Here is an 18,071-nt window from a genome sequence, read left to right as displayed (position 1 = left end):
TAAATATCGTTAAACGTGGTGAATGTACTATTATGGTTTGGGGCAGCATGGCAACCTCTGTGATAAAGTGATAAAATTAAAGAAGAAGATGAGTTAATATAGGAAACTATATAGCAGTTAATATACTGTAAAAAATGAAACTCGTTAGACATGAACAGGACGAGTGACATATGTTATTATACGAGGAATAATATATTGGCATTGGTACACGACAACATTATTTTATCGCAGGTAAAAAGAAATTTCAATCGGATCCATCCTGCTGTCCAGCTTGTGGGGTCACCGTAAGGCCACAAGAATTGGAGCAACATTTTGCTCAGGAACTCGATCGACTGTACAAGTTATCCACTGCCACCTCTCGAGCGCGAACATCAAGGTCGTGTTTGCCTCCTGGACATCCACCGGACCACCCCCATGGACCGATGCTCCATGCCCCGTCGGCTGTTGACGGAACGCCTCATGGAAGGTGGGAAACGTACAAGAGGATCAAAGCAAACAGACAGGTAAATACATAAATAGACACAGGTAATATTATATGTCAGGCCAATAGTTATTCTGATCAATGAAGTAGTACATTTTACGATTACTCAAATGATTTGATCCGTCTTAAGAGTAGCAAATTCATCGAAAATTAAAAAATGTAAACGACCTCTAGTGTCGGCGCGTTTGAAATAACTCACACGTTGGTAACACGGCCACGATGTCGGCTGATTCGTCCAGGTGTTTATTTATCTTCCTTTGCAAACGTGCGCTTCCTTCTTTCTTGTTACTCGTTCTGCGCTTTTCGTGCTATCACGCGATCGGATGTGTGTACATACACCCACACCGTCTTGTAGATACTTTCATGGAACGGCGTGGTATGCTGTTTGCACGCTATTTTTAAATATCTCGCGCAGGTACATCACACGACGAAAAATTTTATGTGAAATTTTTTTATCTCGACTATTCCACGCCAAATTGATCACTGTTTGCACTCGATGTTAGGGATTTTGTTTAAATTGAAATGTATTGTTGTCCACGATAAACTGGGGTTGGGGAGGGGCAGAGGGGAAGAGATTTAAATCATCATTTTGCTAGTATCGCATTTGTTTAAAAAATATATCCTCTCAAAATTTGTAAGTTTTGCCTATTTTCGAAAACTGAGGTGTACTTACGAACTTTTATAGTGGCGTACCAGTCAAGAACATGGCTTCGATTGATTTTTAAAAAAAAAACTGGCTGTACGTGGAAAAGGGTGTTTGCAGAATCGTATTCAGATAATAAAGATCTATCAGAAACGCCTATTAACAATAAAAAAGAAAATTAAAATTTGTTGAACAGTGTTATTAAGAGTATAGCTTTTTAACACATATGTTCTCAGGCCAGAATCCGTGTAAAGAATCGAAAGAGAAAAGCAGATGAACCATCATGCCCTGTTTGTAACGAGAGGTTATCCGGTACACCAGAGGAATTGAATCAACATGTCGAAAGGTGTTTGAGCAAACACAATAATGGCAATCCTGTTGGGCAGAACAATGTGGACGATGAGGATGTTGATGTAGAAGGCGATGCGGAAACATTCGAAGAATATGAATGGGCAGGACAGAGACGAGTAAGAGCCACTTCGATGCTTGTTGGAGGATTTTCTGGTATGTACATGTTTGTCTGGATCATTCCAGGCCAAGCGGATCACTTCTGTACACGATGTCTGGAATTTTGCTCAAATTTAAATACGTTCTAGTAACGTATATTTGATGATTCGAATGAAAGAAAAATCAAATTCGCATCTTTAATAGTTGCGTAGATAAAAATTCTTCTGTGAAGGTAGTTTCCGTAAAAATCGGTGAAAATTGCCAAATTTTAAGGTCTGTATCTTTTAAACAATTTCGAAATCAGCGAAAAGATGAATTAACCCCCCACCCCTCCACCTCATTTTCACGTAGATAATAACGTATTTCAATTTCTGCTGGCTTCTTGCCTATTCTTTTCATCCTTACAGTCTGCCTCTTTATATTTATCTTCTAACATATCTTCTATTCTGCATTTTCCATATGAAACATATGCTAGTTTTGAACCAGAAGTGAACGCTTTCTCGAATTTATTAGATTCAATTCGTTTTTACACCTTTGTCTCCCTTTTTTCGTGTTTCTAGCTGCAGGTCTAGCAACGTCGTCGAGTAATCGTTCATCGACCGGCGGAAATGGTGGTTCAAATCAACAAGATGACGAAGATGTTGACTTAGTGGTGGACGGCGATGACGCAGCCGAGTTCGGGCCAGCGCAGTATTCCGAGGCTGATGTGATTGCGCCTCGTATGGATGGTACGCCTAGGGAACAAAAAGAAAGAGACGCTCTACGAGAAGCCGTGATTTCACCCAACGCGTCGAATTCGATACACACACCACAGACTCCCGAGCAAGTCAGTCAGGGAATGGTCGAGGTGAAGCCTGAACCCGGAACGACGACACCTCTCGGTCAGAACGAGCAAGGTGAAGTAATTCCATCGTCGCCGAGAAGAGACGGTGACACACCGGTAATCGAAGCTCTTAGAGGAAGAATTCGAGAACTCGAAGCGGAAATGCGCGGTCAAATGTTCAAGTGTCTCATCTGTATGGTTAGTTTTTACTGTGATTACAGCATGTACATACATATAAATCACTGTTGATTGCGATACAACAAAGAACATTGTACCTTAAACATTCTATTGTAGAACACTGACACACATACCCGCATTATTTTTTCTGGCAATATTATATCATCGAAAATACCGTGGAATTCTAATAAATATGAATTGTTTGCGGTATAATAGCTTTCTACAATCTACCCAAACATTTTTTACGAGATGAGAAAAGTATGAAAATTGTTATTATACTCGAAAACAAGTTATTTTTAAGTAAAGCTGCATGTAGACCATCCTTTATATTATACTAAATTTTCTGATATTAAAAGAAATTTTAATTTATCTCTGTTCTCAGGAACAATACAAGAAACCTGTAACTTCCATTTGCTGCTGGCATGTGCATTGTGAACAGTGCTGGTTACATACACTGGTAAGTTATATGCTTTGTAAAAATATCTTTCGAAATTCTCGTAATGTATGTTGTGTTTCAATAAATTTACTAAATAACATTCCAACTTCAAATAGATACAGAAGGAACGTTTTCGATAGAATACTAAATACTCTTTTTTTTTTTCTATCCTATAAATGCTTTCAACTTACTCAAATTGACATACAATTGTCACACTTAATTATTCGTATAATAATACATTTAATAACAAGACAAATCCAATTAGAACATCACTTCTTTTCTGAGAAACATTTTTTGCCCGAATTCATTTCTATTGAAACGTCATTTTGATTTCATATTAAGCTTCCGACGTTTTATTGCAATGTTTTTAATGGAATTAAAGGAATTCGTCTCTTTTTAATTGATGTCTGGGTCCGTTTAAAACCTTTAGCTATGTGTAGACACTGCGAGGCTGCCTCGCGGCTAAGTTGTCGCGCGGCAAGGTAACGATTGTCGGATTTTCGACGGTATCAAAGGCACGTCGCAGTTCGTTCCTCGCTTCGTTTGGACGTACATTGTTACGCGATGCTCACAAGTATCAAAGAACCAATAGAAAACGGTCGATGTTCAAACATCCCGCTGACGTCTAAATTAAAACCTTCATTTTAATCATATATTTTTTATATTATAGGAAAACTTATTATTTAAAAATAAATTTTCCCAATCCTACATTCTCTATAGTTAATAGCAGCGACTAATCTTCCCTGGCAGAACTGCGCTTTCTATTCAATTTCCTTCGGGGAGCTTTTAGAAATGGAGTCACTTGCGAACGAACCTGATACGAAATCAAAGAGTCGCAGGGAGGTGAAACTCGTGAACGAACCCGATGCAAAATCGGGGAGTCACTTGGATGAGATTGTGCAGACGAACTCAGCGCGTATCTGAGGAACTGCAAAGAGGGTGGAAAGTCTGTACAGACGAACCTGATGTGAAATCAGGGAGTTGTTAGGATGAGGACGAACCTGATGCGAAATCAGGGAATTGTTAGGATGAGGACGAACCTGATGCGAAATCAGGGAATTGTTAGGATGAGGACGAACCTGATGTGAAATCAGGGAATTGTTAGGATGAGGACGAACCTGATGCGAAATCAGGGAGCCGCTGTATACGTTGAGTTTCGTGGACGAACCAGATGCGAGATCGGGGGGAGCCACTAGGTGGGAAAACTCTTGGAAAAGTGAAACGTGCGGACGAACCTGAAGCGAAATCAGGGAACCGCTGGAAATGTTAGTTAAGCCTCGTAACTCGTTTTATAAATTTAGATACAACTCGAGCGGTAAAGTTGTATCGCGTGGAAAAGGTCAACTACGACTATAATGATTACCACGCCAATGAATTTTAAGAAATGGAATTACTCACGTTTATTAAAGAATATTACTTGAATATTACACAATCAGTCTTTGGTATAAGTATCTGTAGTGTTGTAGCACGGTGTTAACGCACTGGCACTGCGGGGATAAGAGCGGCGCACTTGCCACCCCCTCCACCTCCCTTGGACGGAAAAAAGTAGCTTTTGCCCCACCCTACAAAAAATATTGGATTTTTCCCCCGCCCCCTCCGTCCTCGGAATTATAACATTTTTGTGTAATATTTAATATTGCAGTATAATTTGAAACACGACCAACAGCCTCTATTAACAAAACGCATACATTTGCAACGATTTATGACTTGAAAAGGAAAATAAAGTGTGTCTGGCTACGTACAACCTTTATCACTGTGGCAGTCGATGTGTTAATATTTAATAACTTCTTTTTTTTTTAAATAAAACCCTTCCTTATGTATCTATTTATGTTCCTTGTGATGATTCATAGGAACTTTGATTAAAATTTATATAATTGAGTCTCCATCGGTACATAAATATTATCTAGTGTGCACAATTGTCAATGGCAGTGCCAGACATATAAATGTCTACGAATGCAGAGAGAATAGCGAAAAGCCTTAATTTCCGCTGTCTTTTTCAGGGTGCAAAAAAGCTCTGTCCGCAGTGCAACATGATAACATCACCTTCAGATTTGCGGCGTATTTACATGTGAAGAAAGTTTTGTGCCAAACAGGACATCGTTAATCCTGATGTTATTCATAAATAAATCAGCGCGTTCTAAACGCATTGATTTTGTAAATATTTGTATAGTTTTATGCGTCACGGTTAATTAACTCGTTTAGACTTAACATGCACTGTTACACAACGTAGCATTATACAGAAAATTAACTCTGCTACGGTCCTCAGTCTAGCTACACATTCGAAATAACGACGAATATGAATAAACAGGAACATCAGTACCAACTTCTTTACACATTTCGCAAATCTAGGGAGATTTCTAAAAAATGAGTATTAAAATTAAGTCGGAAAAGTGTGTAAAGTCGTAGCATCATTAAATAAACGAAAACGTGATTGGATCGAAATGGATTCGAAGACCGTAGCAGAGTTCAACGTGAAAGGTGCGCGTGAATAATGCCTTGATCAAAGCAAACTGAACATTTGTGATCGCCTTCCATTTCTTTTTTGGTGAAATATGATTTTCACCTCAATTGTAATTCCTTTCTGCCTAGTTTATAAGTATAATATATTGGTGGTTAGCTCCATATATGTAATTATCATACATTATTGTTAACCCAATGTACTCTTATTTAAAACCCCGCGTGTATTCCTACGTTTACTCTGATTTATATCCCAGCAGTGGTGTGGTTTGTGCAGTTCAAGGCAGAATGTATTCAAGAAAAATAACTATAAAAGATATTAACCTGAAATTTGGACCGTAGGTGTCAAATCACATGTTTCTAATATTCCAAAAACTTCTCATAGGAGATATCTGTTAAAAACTGAACGCATCATAAAAGAATGTTTAATACTTTGCGCGCTGAGGGTCCATCTGATCTGCCGAATTTTAGGCCCAGTAAGCACAAGCGGGCGAGTTCATTGGGTTAATAACGGAGCAATTTCTCCTAGCCACTGATAAACGTTTGTTACTTAACAGGGTAATTGTATATTTAAAAATTGAGAACGGTCGAAAAGAATAAAATCTATTCAAATAATCTACTTGTAATTACAATACTTTACTGGTTATATACACATACGTGTGTGTTTTTTTAAATTACAACGTTTTTGTGTGTTCGGTGCTAAACACATTGACCACAGGATTCCCTTTTAACAACGGAATGTCCGCAAGGTTTATTGCCTTCAGTGCATTTAATTTTATGCGTGGAATCGAATCATATACGAATCGAGGAATATTCGCGCGTACCTGGAATTATAGATGTGAATTCAAGAAACTACCATCAACCTTAAATTTGCTCTTTTACCGAACTTGAAAGACATTTGTGTCTGAAACCCACCGCGTTCGACCCATAAGCGTTAGTGTACATGTGTGGGATATCACCAAACTGCTAGTATAATCCTTGTGAATTTTCAATTGTCAGATTCAATTGTCAACTTTCAATTATCAACTACAAATTATAAATTATAATAATACTTTACAAAGTATAAAAGAACTTACCGAAATAAAAAAAACAAGGGATGCTTCAGGGAAAACAGACCAAATGTCGTAGATCTTATAACTGTTTTTTAACAGTTTATCTGTTTTATAAAAATAATTTTTTCAACGATTCTTTCCGTTCCTTTGTTTAATGACAATCTGCGTGAGAAGATATTCGAGGTGATGGCTTGGCAAGGAACAATACAGCAAGTTGAATTCTTCTTTAGCAAATTGCGAAAATAAGCAATAATGGTGCCTGATTTATAGATTTTTTATCTTCATCACCGTCGTTCATCAATCAAGCGATGCACGCGGAAATCCTTTTGGATTTCTAAAAGAATTATTATGACGTTCAAGTTGATTGTTAAATTGGATTGGTTGCTCCAAGCTGAAAACTCAAAATGTATTCCGCGCGTATCGGTATGATCGCTGTAATTTATTGTCCGTAAAATATACTGTCCAGATACATTTTACGTTTAACGATTTTCTCATCTCAAGATTAAATAAGCAACATGTTAATATCGATCGTGAGAGAAAAAGGAGTGAAACAGATTCCGCGGATGTTCCTTGTAAGCAAGTCTTCGATTTAGAATCGACTTTATTCCTTTCTCTCTTTCGTTCAAAATCGTAGATCGATGAATCGTCCCCACTCGCACATCGGGGACATTCTTGTAAATACAGAAACGAATAAGAGAACAGAAAAAATCAATTGCCTAATGTGAGCGTTGTTCTGTAATCAAAATAAAGTGATCATGGAATGTAAAACCGTTGTCTACTATCGATTAATTTCTTCTTTACATGACGAATCCTCGCACTCAGAACTCCTAACAGCAAGATATCAGTAATTCGACTGATATTGCCGAATCCCATAAAAATGAAGAAGATATGAAGGTATGTACCATTTTCGAGAATTTTTCAATGTTATTTTATCAGAAACTGGTTATAATAAAATTCTATCTTAAAGGAATTTTTCATTATATTCACTATACTTTACCACAGACACTGCTTTATTTGCTTAATTGAATCATTGGGAATATATTTACAATTGTTAGTAAAATATTATCCCTTAAGTGTACACATACGTTAAGTGAAATGACGTAAAATTCGTAAAGGAGTCTGAACTACACGACAGGTAACGAGGAAACAAGATTAATTAAGTAGAATTCTATACTGTTTCTACAGACATTACATAATGATTACACTTAATATCGACTCTTCATTTTGATAGTGGCATTAAAAACTTTTACATAATCATTTTGTCATTTGCTTAAAGGGAATACAGTGTGCGTTTAATTTATTTGCCTCAGCTAAGATTAAAGAATGCACCTGACAAAGGCAAAACAATGTCGGCTCGCCAAGGACGAGGTAAAACCTGATGTAAAATGCTTGTACGCCCTTAAATGCATATTCGTGGTAATTCGAGTAGATGGAAATGAAAACCTAGACAAGATTCTGTGGTTTGCAGGTGCGCTCCTGCGGAAGGACCGCGATGGATCGATCCTTTTTGCTGCCGAGAAAGACAGAGTGTTAAAGAGTGAGGGAAAGAGTTGGACAGAGAGAAAAGGTGAAGAACGTAGGAGACTGGAAAAGATGAAAAAGGTGGGAAAATGGTTGAACACCTAAACGAGTTTGATCCAGCAAAACAAGGAAACTAAAGTACGTGGGTGAGAGTGACTGCGAGGAAACAATACAAATAGCAGGGCAGGGAGGGATGTGAAAAAATTGGGGAAAAGTATAATAAGAGGAGGGATTGTAGGTGGAGGCGGAACTCAAGACTCCGCCTATGCTTTCCATCCTCTACTTGCCAACAATTGAACCCCTCTACTTACACGCGAATTCACGTAACGCTGTCTTCCACACCTCGGTACTTCCAGCCACTTGAAATTCTCGAACTACCTAAAACTTCCTTCATAGTTGACCCACTTCAATTCCCATTGATTCGTTTTTATTTAACTCCATTTCGAAAACTACGTTCTGTCGACTTGAAATTAATTTCTTCGCTACTCTACGGGACCTATGTACATTAGGGTGGCTCCTATTTTACTCTGAATGATACCTTTTTTTAAGATCTTTTTGCGCCACTCCCAGAATGGTCCCTGTTAATAAAAAAATAATCTGTGTGAAGTTTGAGCTCAATTGGATAAGGGAAAAGAAGCCCCGGGCCCTTAAACATTTAAATGATTACTTAAACGTACACAAATTCGATTTTATTCGATTATCTTCTACGTTATTAATTATATCAAAAACATGTTAGACTAAACTTGTTGATTACAGGAGCTTCCGAACCTTGCGTTCTCCAAAAAACACAAATTGTGATAAGTGCTCAGCCCTCTTCTATACATTTTATGTTTGCATAATTACAAAAATATACCAAAACGTGTCTTTATCTCGCAATTTGCTGATGATCTATTAGTATATATGAATCTCATGTCCATTAAGAGAGCTCAGAATATGACAGCAAATACACTAACTGCGATTAAAATTCATCAATAAAATACGTAAAAATTAGATATCCGGGAAGATTTGTAGAATTTTGACAATTACAATAGGAAAATTCGTTTTTTCTTTTATTTATTCATGCCACTTCTAAATCACAAATAGAAAACGATCAAACAACAATCTACGTTTAAAACAAAACACAAACGTATCAACGAACAATATTCTTTTCTACAACTACATTCGTAAAAGGTAAATCATACGGCTAAGGTGGTGAAAAGATCAATGAAGAAAGGAGAAATAAAAGAAGCTGTCGCGACGGTATCTCACGAGCATCTGACAGTGGAAGTCGAAACCGTGAGAACACGAGGGTGGTGTTGAAGGCGTCGGAGGCGTTGGCGTAATTGCCAGAAAGGGCGTGTATTTGCGAGGAAAAGCGAAACGGGTGGTTATACGACGGCGCAAGTCAAGCACCCGTTTTCGACGCCTGCGAACTCGAGCGTAAGGCACCTATGAAACTGGTTGCGACCGCCTACCACCCTATCGAAACAGACCAGGTCCGAACCTCGGAAGACCTCTTCCACCTATCCACCTAGCGGTTTACCCACCTAGAACCTTCAGTAACTTCACTGGAAAACGAGACGAGCAAGCCAGTCAGGGAGGAGTAGGAGCTAGCTGCGTTCTTTTATTTCGCATACCTCCACCTTCTTCCCACCACCCTTTTCGTAAATTACATCTGCACGTTGCATTTGTTTCATCTACACAGTCTCCGATTCACTATTTCTCTCCACGTTTGCTGTTATCGAGCTCGAAAAATGCATTGTTCTTATGCTGATTCACAAGTTTCTTCTCGATACGTTCTCACCTGTTTTTATTATGCTTTTTCGCCGTTGAGAAAAGGGCGAAAACGAGATTGAACGAAGTATTATGATATTATTCACTATTTTTATTTGTACATACCCTCACGAGCAGACTCGGCTTCCTCTAGGGGAAAAAGTGGCGTAGAAGAAGAGCCTCCTACTACTTGATAATGGGAATTACTGAAATTTATGCCAAATTCATATTCGATTTAACATTTATTTCAGTACCTGGAATAAATTTACCAAATGGTAGGAGGCCCTTTTCTTACGCCACTTTTTACCCTAACGGAAGCAGAGTTTGCACGTCAGTGTACGTACAATGTTAGGGCGTTTTCCCCGCATCTCGTCACTTTGGGGGATAAAGGAATGTGCCTTTGGATTTTTGCACGTATAGTGCGAACTCCAGTCGAATTTGTTGATAAATCAAATTAATTTGTCAACTGTATTGTACAGACTAACATTTAGATGTTACAGTCGCCGGAATGTTTCGAATTACTGGGAGTGTACAATATGTCGAATGTATGTGAAAACAAAGGTGTCCATGTGACGTAATCGCTGTGTTGTTTACAAAAAACGTAGAGCTGTCATATACGTACTGTATGCAAACGAAAACAGTGAAGGTAACGTGCAAGAATCCGATCATTAACCTCAGCTGTTAGAATTTAAACGTAAACTCCATCATGAACTTGGTTTTGATTATTCTAACATACAACAATGGGTCAATATAAATTTCCTGCGATATACGTGTAAAAAGAACACATAATACACCAATTTAACTGAACAATATGGTAACGTCAACCAGTATCTAATTGTATGTATGTTCAAATTAGTTATTCATGAGAAATTCTTTAGAAAGAAAATTTTTATTCTACAATTTTATTAGTTTTAATTAATATTAATTTTTATATTATTTTTATTAGATTTCGATCGCATTTACACCGCTGAAAGAGTATCCTTTTTCTTCGTCGCGCATTAGATTCGATATTCAAAGAACGTAGATTAGTTCTGTCTAGCTGCTGGGAACCAGTAATTATAAGAACATTGTTAAAATCACATTTGTTTGCAACGGTTGAAACTGTATCTCGTCATGCGTACCCCGTTTAGTTCACTTTGAACAACTCTTCCAACGTTATGCTGACAGCATTCGTCTTGACTAAGCATTCAAATTGAAGCTCAAAGAACGTAGATTAATCCTCTGTCATTAACAATAACAATAAACAACCGGAACACTGTTAAAATCGCATTTAATCGTGGAATACCACTATTTTTTTGACTGGTGGCGCCACCCGTGGCAATTCGCTCAAACTGCTAGCGAAATTATACCGACAAGTAAGTGAAAATTTCTGCAGTTGGAAAAACACGAATATCTCATTAATTAGGCCTTACACATGAACGTTGTTAGTCTCAAATTATTCCTAAGGACTTACTGCAACGACCCAATACTGCAGAACCCGAGAATTAGGAAAATTATTTATGCCAGTACTAACGCAGATCCTTATGGAACAGCAAACCTAATGTCAACAGATTACGGTCGCATTAACACCGCTGAAAGGGCATCACTTTTCTTCGTCACGCATTAAATTCGAAGTCCAAAGAACGTACATTAGTACTCTCTAACGATTGGGATCCAGAAATTACAATGACATTGTTAAAATCACAATTATTTGTAACGGTTGACACTGTATTTCGTCGTGCGTACCCCGTTTAGTTCACTTTGAATAGCTCTTTCAACGTTATGCTGACAGCTTCCGTCTTGATCAGGCATTCAGTTTAAAGCTCAAAGAACGTAGATTAATCCCCTGTCATTAACAATAACAATAAACGACCAGAACACTGTTAAAATCGCATTTAATCGCGGAATACCACTATTTTTTTGACTGGTGGCGCCACCCGTGGCAATTCGCTCAAACTGCCAGCCAAATCATACCGACAGGTGAGTGAGAATTCCTAGTGATGCAAAAACGCGAATATCTCAGTAATTAAGCGCTTAAAATGAACGTCATTAGTCTCAAATTGTCCCTCAGGACTTAATGCATGGACCCAATAGTGCAGAACCCCTGAATTAATAAAATTAGTTGTGCCTGTATTACCGTAACCTCTTATGGGGCGACAACCTGATTGCAAAATATTTCGATCGCATTTACACCGCTAAATGGGCATGATTCTTCTTCGTTTTGCATTAGATACAACGTTTAAAGAACGTAGATTACTATTCTCTAACGGTTGGACGCTAGTAATTACAAGAACAATGTTAAAATCGCTTTTGTTTGCAACGGTTGACACTGTCTCTCGTCATGCGTACCCCGGTTACTTCACTTTGAATAGCTCTTCCAACGTTATGCTGACAGCATCTGCCTTGACAAAGCACTCGATTTGTAGCTGAAAGAACGTAGATTAATCCCCTGTCATTGAAAATAACAATAAACAACCAGAACACTGTTTAAATCGCATTTAATTGCGGAATACCACTATTTTTTCGACCGGTGGCGCCACCCGTGACGAATCGCTAAAACTGCTAGCCAATTTTAGGCGAGTAGTTTCAGCGATTCGCCACGGGTGGCGCCACCGGTCAAAAAAATAGTGGTATTCAACAATTAAATGCGATTTTAACAGTGTTCTGGTCGTTTATTGTTATTTTCAATGACAGGAGATTAATCTACGTTCTTTAAGCTACAAATCGAATGCTTGGTCAAGACAAAAGCTATCAGTATGACGGTGTAACAGCTGTATAAATTGAACTAAACGGGGTACGCATGACGAGATACAGTGTCAACTGTTGCAAATAAATGTGATTTTAACAATGTTCTTGTAATTACTGGTTCCCATCCGTTAGAGAGTATTATTCTACATTGTTCAAACTTCGAATTTAATGCGTGACGAGGAATAATGATGCCCGTTCAGCAGTGTAAATGTAATCGAAATCTGATGCAAGTAGGGTTGCCGCTCAATAAGGGGCTACGGTAATACAGGCATAACTAATTTTTCTAATTCAGGGGTTCTGCACTATTGGGTCCATGCATTAAGTCCTGAGGAACAATTTGAGACAAATGACGTTCATTTTAAGCTCTTAATTACTGAGATATTCGTATTTTTCCATCACTAGAAATTTTCACTCACCTGTCGGTATGATTTGGCTTGCAGTTTGAACGAAACGCCGCGGGTGGCGCCACCGGTCAAAAAAATAATGGTATTCAGCGATTAAATGCGATTTTAACAGTGTTCTGGTTGTTTATTGTTATTGTTAATGACAGGAGATTAATCTACGTTCTTTGAGCTTCAATTTGAATGCTTAGTCAAGACGAAAGCTGTCAGCATAACGTTAGGAGAGTTGTTCAAAGTGAACTAAACGGGGTACGCATAACGAGATACAGTTTCAACTGTTGCAAACAAATGTGATTTTAACAATGTTCCTATAATTACTGGTTCCCTACTGCTAGAAAGTACTAATCTACGTTCTTTAAGCTTCGAATATAATTCATTACGAAGGAAAATGATGCCTGTTTATATACATATACATACTATGTACACATCACTTTGTTTATCTCAGATACAGAATTGAAATATTTTCACTGGCTAAGAACTCCTTGAAAGGTCTATAGACCTGATACGACCATGGGACAGGGCGAGGGTCCCATAAACTTTGTGTGAAAAACAGCAATTTTCCAACATTTCGGTCAAGACCCATATGTAAATGTATTTCCCAGTTTCAACCATGAAAGGAGTGCAGATATTTCCATATTTCCATATTCCATGATTTCCACTCGGAAACAAAAATAACTTTGAATATTTTGTTATTGAACGTTACTTCTTTTTAATGTTTCTTGGCAAAATATGAACTGCATGCAATATGTTTGTCAATTGCATTTCTTCGGATACGTAGATACGAGAACGTATATGTTGAGTTACAAAGTAACAGATCATACATTGTAAAAGAAAAGTAGAAATCAAGAAGCTTCATAATAAATATATTTATTCCATTTTATATTATTTATATTTATAATAATCAATACATTTAATCTATACTTATTTAATGTGATTATATTATAATGTATTTTAGCAGAATAAATTTAATTTAGACGTAAATGAAAGGCACAATAATTGGTGTTTCCAACAATAAATAATTGACATAAATACGGCTGTGACTTAATATTTGACATTATTTGCAATTCTGACTGCCGTTCAACTTGTTCTCCAGCTATTATAACCAGAACCCACATGCAATATTCACAAGTGATAATGTACAAGTACAAGTAGATGTCACGTAAAATGTACGCTTATTAAAAGTTAAACATCTTAATGTGTGAAATAATTGAGGCACGAATCATTTCTTCTATTTCGCTGCAATTGAGCTAATTCGTAGATTATTTAAGTACTAGAAAATAAAAAGCAACGAAATTGTTTGCCAAAATGATTCATAACTCATAAGCACCCTTAATCATGATATGTACTAGCAGTGCAAGATTTGATTACATGCATAATTCTTTCTCTTTAAATAACGAAACAACATTGTTCGAATTTTACTTTTACTATGTTCATCGCTAATGCGAATGTTTGAATCTGGTTATACTCAGTACATTACGAAAAATACAGGGTATTCATAATTACACTACTTCACACATTTTTTTCTAAATGTCGAAAAGAAAATAATGACATCGAGCAAGTGTATAAACTTCAAGAAATGATTTTCAACGATAAACGGTACTTCAATAGTTTGACGAATCTATATAACAGAATAGCACCTTTATGTTCTTACAGAAACAGCTTACACAGTATGACCTAAACTTAAGTATGTACCACATTAATAATTTACATTAAATAAATCTGTATTTTATTGTATCACGTTGAAATTTAGATCTCAAGTAATGAATGCTGGAATGTTGTTACAATTCACAGCAAAAATAACCAAGTGTTTCGCCGCAGTTCCGTATATTTATTTCGTTCTTTTCTTGTATAATATTTAGGATAATTGAAATGAATAAAAAGGAACAAAAGAAAAATAAATAAGGGAACAAATAATCAAAACAAAAGTAGTCGAAGTTTACAGCAATACAATGAAAAGAAGCAACAAAACGAAGAACAAATAATTATACTTCGACTTTGTATGGTGACCCAGAAATATGTTCATCGCCCCATTTTACTAAAATGATGTACTCTCCTCTTTCACGAACCATGTAGCTCACGTTGTAATTATTACGGCCCGTGTGTTTCGTTGTGATTTCGTCACATGGTCCTTTCGGTCCATAAACAGCCACATACAGGATATTATTACCTACGCAAGAAAACAGTTATATTACAAAAAATTAAACGTAAAGAGTAACATGCATTTCTTATTTTTCAATCAAAATTATTTCATGTTATTGTAACTACGACTAAAGATTGTAGTTTTTGAAGCGACACTTCTTAAGCTGCGATAGCGTAATTTTGCTTAGATGCATAAAATTTCTCAAACACCAGTTAATATTTATATTATTCTGTAATATTAATGGTACTTTACCGGCATCGCCTGCGTTCACGGTAAACTGATTTTGTTTTCCAAGGTACGCTTTCTTTAGACCCATTCCTTTGCTTGTCACCTTACTAGCGTCTGACTTGAATAGGGGTAGAACTGGTCCCGCTTGCTTCGATTTCGAAATTTTCTGAACAGTTTCGACAACAACTGAGCTTGTTTCTTGAGCACCTTTCTCAGCAAGATCCGCACCTATATGAAAAACGCAACATATTTATATACCTAGCACCCATTTAAACGGTTTAATAGTACCTATTGCAAGCGTACAGTTCTCGATAACGATTTTAAAATCTCTGCACCCTTAACCCGTAGTAGGCATACTGATACGAATTCGCACGAGCAAAAATTTCAAGTGTTATAGAAAAGTAAAATACAAGCGTATCAAAAACCATAGAAGAATGTTATCTCGAAAGGGTTAAAAAATGAAATTACCATTATATTTCAAGACGCAGTAAATATTATTTGGATTAAATTACTAATAGATAAAAGTAAGAAAAATACTAACCGGTACACGGCACCTTGAATGGAGACCCCACAATATGATATCCATTGTACTTGACGCTGATGTAATAATCACCAGGTACTAAGGGTGTGTATCTAACCTTGTACCCTTCTTCGACCTCTGTACAGTCCATTGCAACTTTGCTTGGCCCATCAACGGTTACGTTAAGCGATCCAGTGCCGGCGTTACAAGTATCGATAATGAAATCAGTTTTTTGCCCCGTTTTGATATCCTTCAAACCATTTCCGTAAGCGTGTACCGCAGCAGGATCTGCATCCACTTTCCCGACTTTAACGGGGAACGGACTACCCGCTATATGGACACCGTTGAATTTTATGTGAATATTGTGGATACCGTTTTCGTGCGCCATAAATCGCACAGAGTATGTGTCACCATCGATGGCTTGAATGAAGCAGTCATCTTCTGTGCCACTTGGAGACACAATCTGCAGAAACAATGAATCTCTTTCATTATTCTGCATTTTAAACAGGCTAAAGGCTTTAACTTGTGACAGAAGCGACGTTCCTATCCTGTACATTCCAGTTTCCACGAAAGTTAAAATAATAAACATTTACACATATAAATAAGGTGACTTCATTTCACTGTATCCTGCATTATTTTACAGTGAATTATATTCTTAGTTAAATCTATTGCAAATAATTCACACTTCTACATATTTTTTACCGTATATTAACATTTCGTATGTTATTACATACATATACCAGCTTACATATTAATTCATATTTCTAATTACCAACTTATAAACGTGAATACACGTCGATATATAATTAAAAATTGTTCAATTTCTGCCGTGTGTAAAGTCATTTGCATCACCAAACTTTCATCAACCAATTATGTGGATGTGTGTGTGTGTGTGTGTGAGACAGGGGGGGAGGGAGAGAAGGGGGGAGAAGAAGGGTAAAGAGATGGAGAGAGGAAAGGACACTCAGCAAGGTGACATTTACAACATATGTCAAGGTCAAGGTCATCGGAGCTGCCTCCCCTATTCTAAATATTTACCAAAATTAATAAACATAATAAAATATAAGAAGTCGTCAACAAAGATATATCATTCATTCATTGGACAAAATTTTTCTCTCCTATTGTCATTGGATTCATTATATACTTTTTTAATTTGTAACTAAATGACAATAACGAGATTTAAATAGTTTTTATGTATATTGTAGGTTAATATATTCTTAAATAAATATTATATCGTTACTGTAATAATTATATAAATTTCGTGTCTTTAAAACTTCGATAAGGAAAAACAGATTCAATTTTTTACGACTAAGATTCTCAATCAAAAAATTGTAGAAAAATTCTCGTATGTAAATGAAAACTTCAGTAATGGTAAAATAAGAAATCTACAATGCGTTATTTTGACAGATTTGGTAGTTCTAGTGTTAGTTAGATGGAACTATAATATACGACGTGAACACTATTTCGCCACCTACGCAGTATGATTTCAGGACGCAGTTTCATAAAAGCAAGTTATTTTCAGCACAGTTTTAGCAAAGGCTCCGTCACTAAAATGATGTAAGTTTCTATAAAAAGCGAAAGTCTGGAACATTACGCTATAAAATATCTTATAATGTCATTATAATCTTGTTATTGGTCTATGTTATTTGACCACACATTGTACGATACTAAAAACTATGAACTTCTACTTAAATCACATTTTTCTAAATTTATTACAGTAATTTCGAAGCATGCGTGCAGGATGCATGGACAAATACAAGAATAAATGTTACCTTTGCATCGAGTTCACCCTTGGCACCGTTTTTACGGACTAGGAAGGTAGTTGGCTTGTCTGGTTGTACGCCGGATTCTGGAAATCGTGCAACTTCCAGCTTATGAGCATCACCCATGGCCGGTGATATATAAACTTTATGCGGAGAGTCGGGAATATGTTGGTCATTGAATTTTATTCCAACCCTGTAGTCCCCTGAAAATTCAACGCAATTATAATAATCAGATTTATCAGACGTTTGTTTGTTAAAAAATCAACATTCTCTTATTCCGTTTACAAAAGCCTAGTAAATTACTAACTATTGCTACTATTAGATTTTTATCTCGACAGGATTTTCGTCCACTTCCCGCAAAAAGTCGACTTTAGTAGAACGTGAAAAAGTATGAACGATTGTTATAATTGGCCTTTTTCGTGGAATATAAAGATTAATAATGTAATGAAAAGACACACGTAAAAAGGGAAACGATTTGATGTACTGGCTAACGATAAAAAGAC

General features: G+C 36.8%; 2 protein-coding genes across 2 annotated transcripts in view; one reads left to right on the top strand and one right to left on the bottom strand.

Annotated features, from left to right (window-relative positions):
- LOC107190234 (E3 ubiquitin-protein ligase Rnf220-like) overlaps window positions 1-5,097 on the top strand; it is a 126,316-nt gene extending 121,219 nt beyond the window's left edge. The window contains exons 6-10 of the mRNA XM_015579008.1: window positions 232-503; window positions 1,361-1,628; window positions 2,132-2,592; window positions 2,954-3,028; window positions 5,008-5,097. Coding sequence (XP_015434494.1) covers window positions 232-503; window positions 1,361-1,628; window positions 2,132-2,592; window positions 2,954-3,028; window positions 5,008-5,079 — 1,148 coding nt within the window. The 3' untranslated portion in view covers window positions 5,080-5,097. The remainder of the gene's footprint in view (window positions 1-231; window positions 504-1,360; window positions 1,629-2,131; window positions 2,593-2,953; window positions 3,029-5,007) is intronic.
- A 9,696-nt stretch (window positions 5,098-14,793) lies between these two features.
- Window positions 14,794-18,071, bottom strand: part of LOC107190272 (filamin-A-like) — a 43,769-nt gene continuing 40,491 nt past the window's right edge. Inside the window, exons 21-24 of the mRNA XM_015579054.1 lie at window positions 17,578-17,771; window positions 15,827-16,268; window positions 15,310-15,513; window positions 14,794-15,084 (exon numbers count right to left, since the gene is read on the bottom strand). Of these exons, the coding sequence (XP_015434540.1) occupies window positions 14,900-15,084; window positions 15,310-15,513; window positions 15,827-16,268; window positions 17,578-17,771 (1,025 nt within the window). The 3' untranslated portion in view covers window positions 14,794-14,899. The remainder of the gene's footprint in view (window positions 15,085-15,309; window positions 15,514-15,826; window positions 16,269-17,577; window positions 17,772-18,071) is intronic.

Source organism: Dufourea novaeangliae, unplaced genomic scaffold (assembly GCF_001272555.1).
Source record: "Dufourea novaeangliae isolate 0120121106 unplaced genomic scaffold, ASM127255v1 scaffold168, whole genome shotgun sequence".
NCBI lineage: Eukaryota > Metazoa > Arthropoda > Insecta > Hymenoptera > Halictidae > Dufourea > Dufourea novaeangliae.
This window is presented reverse-complemented; position numbering and strand designations above follow the sequence as displayed.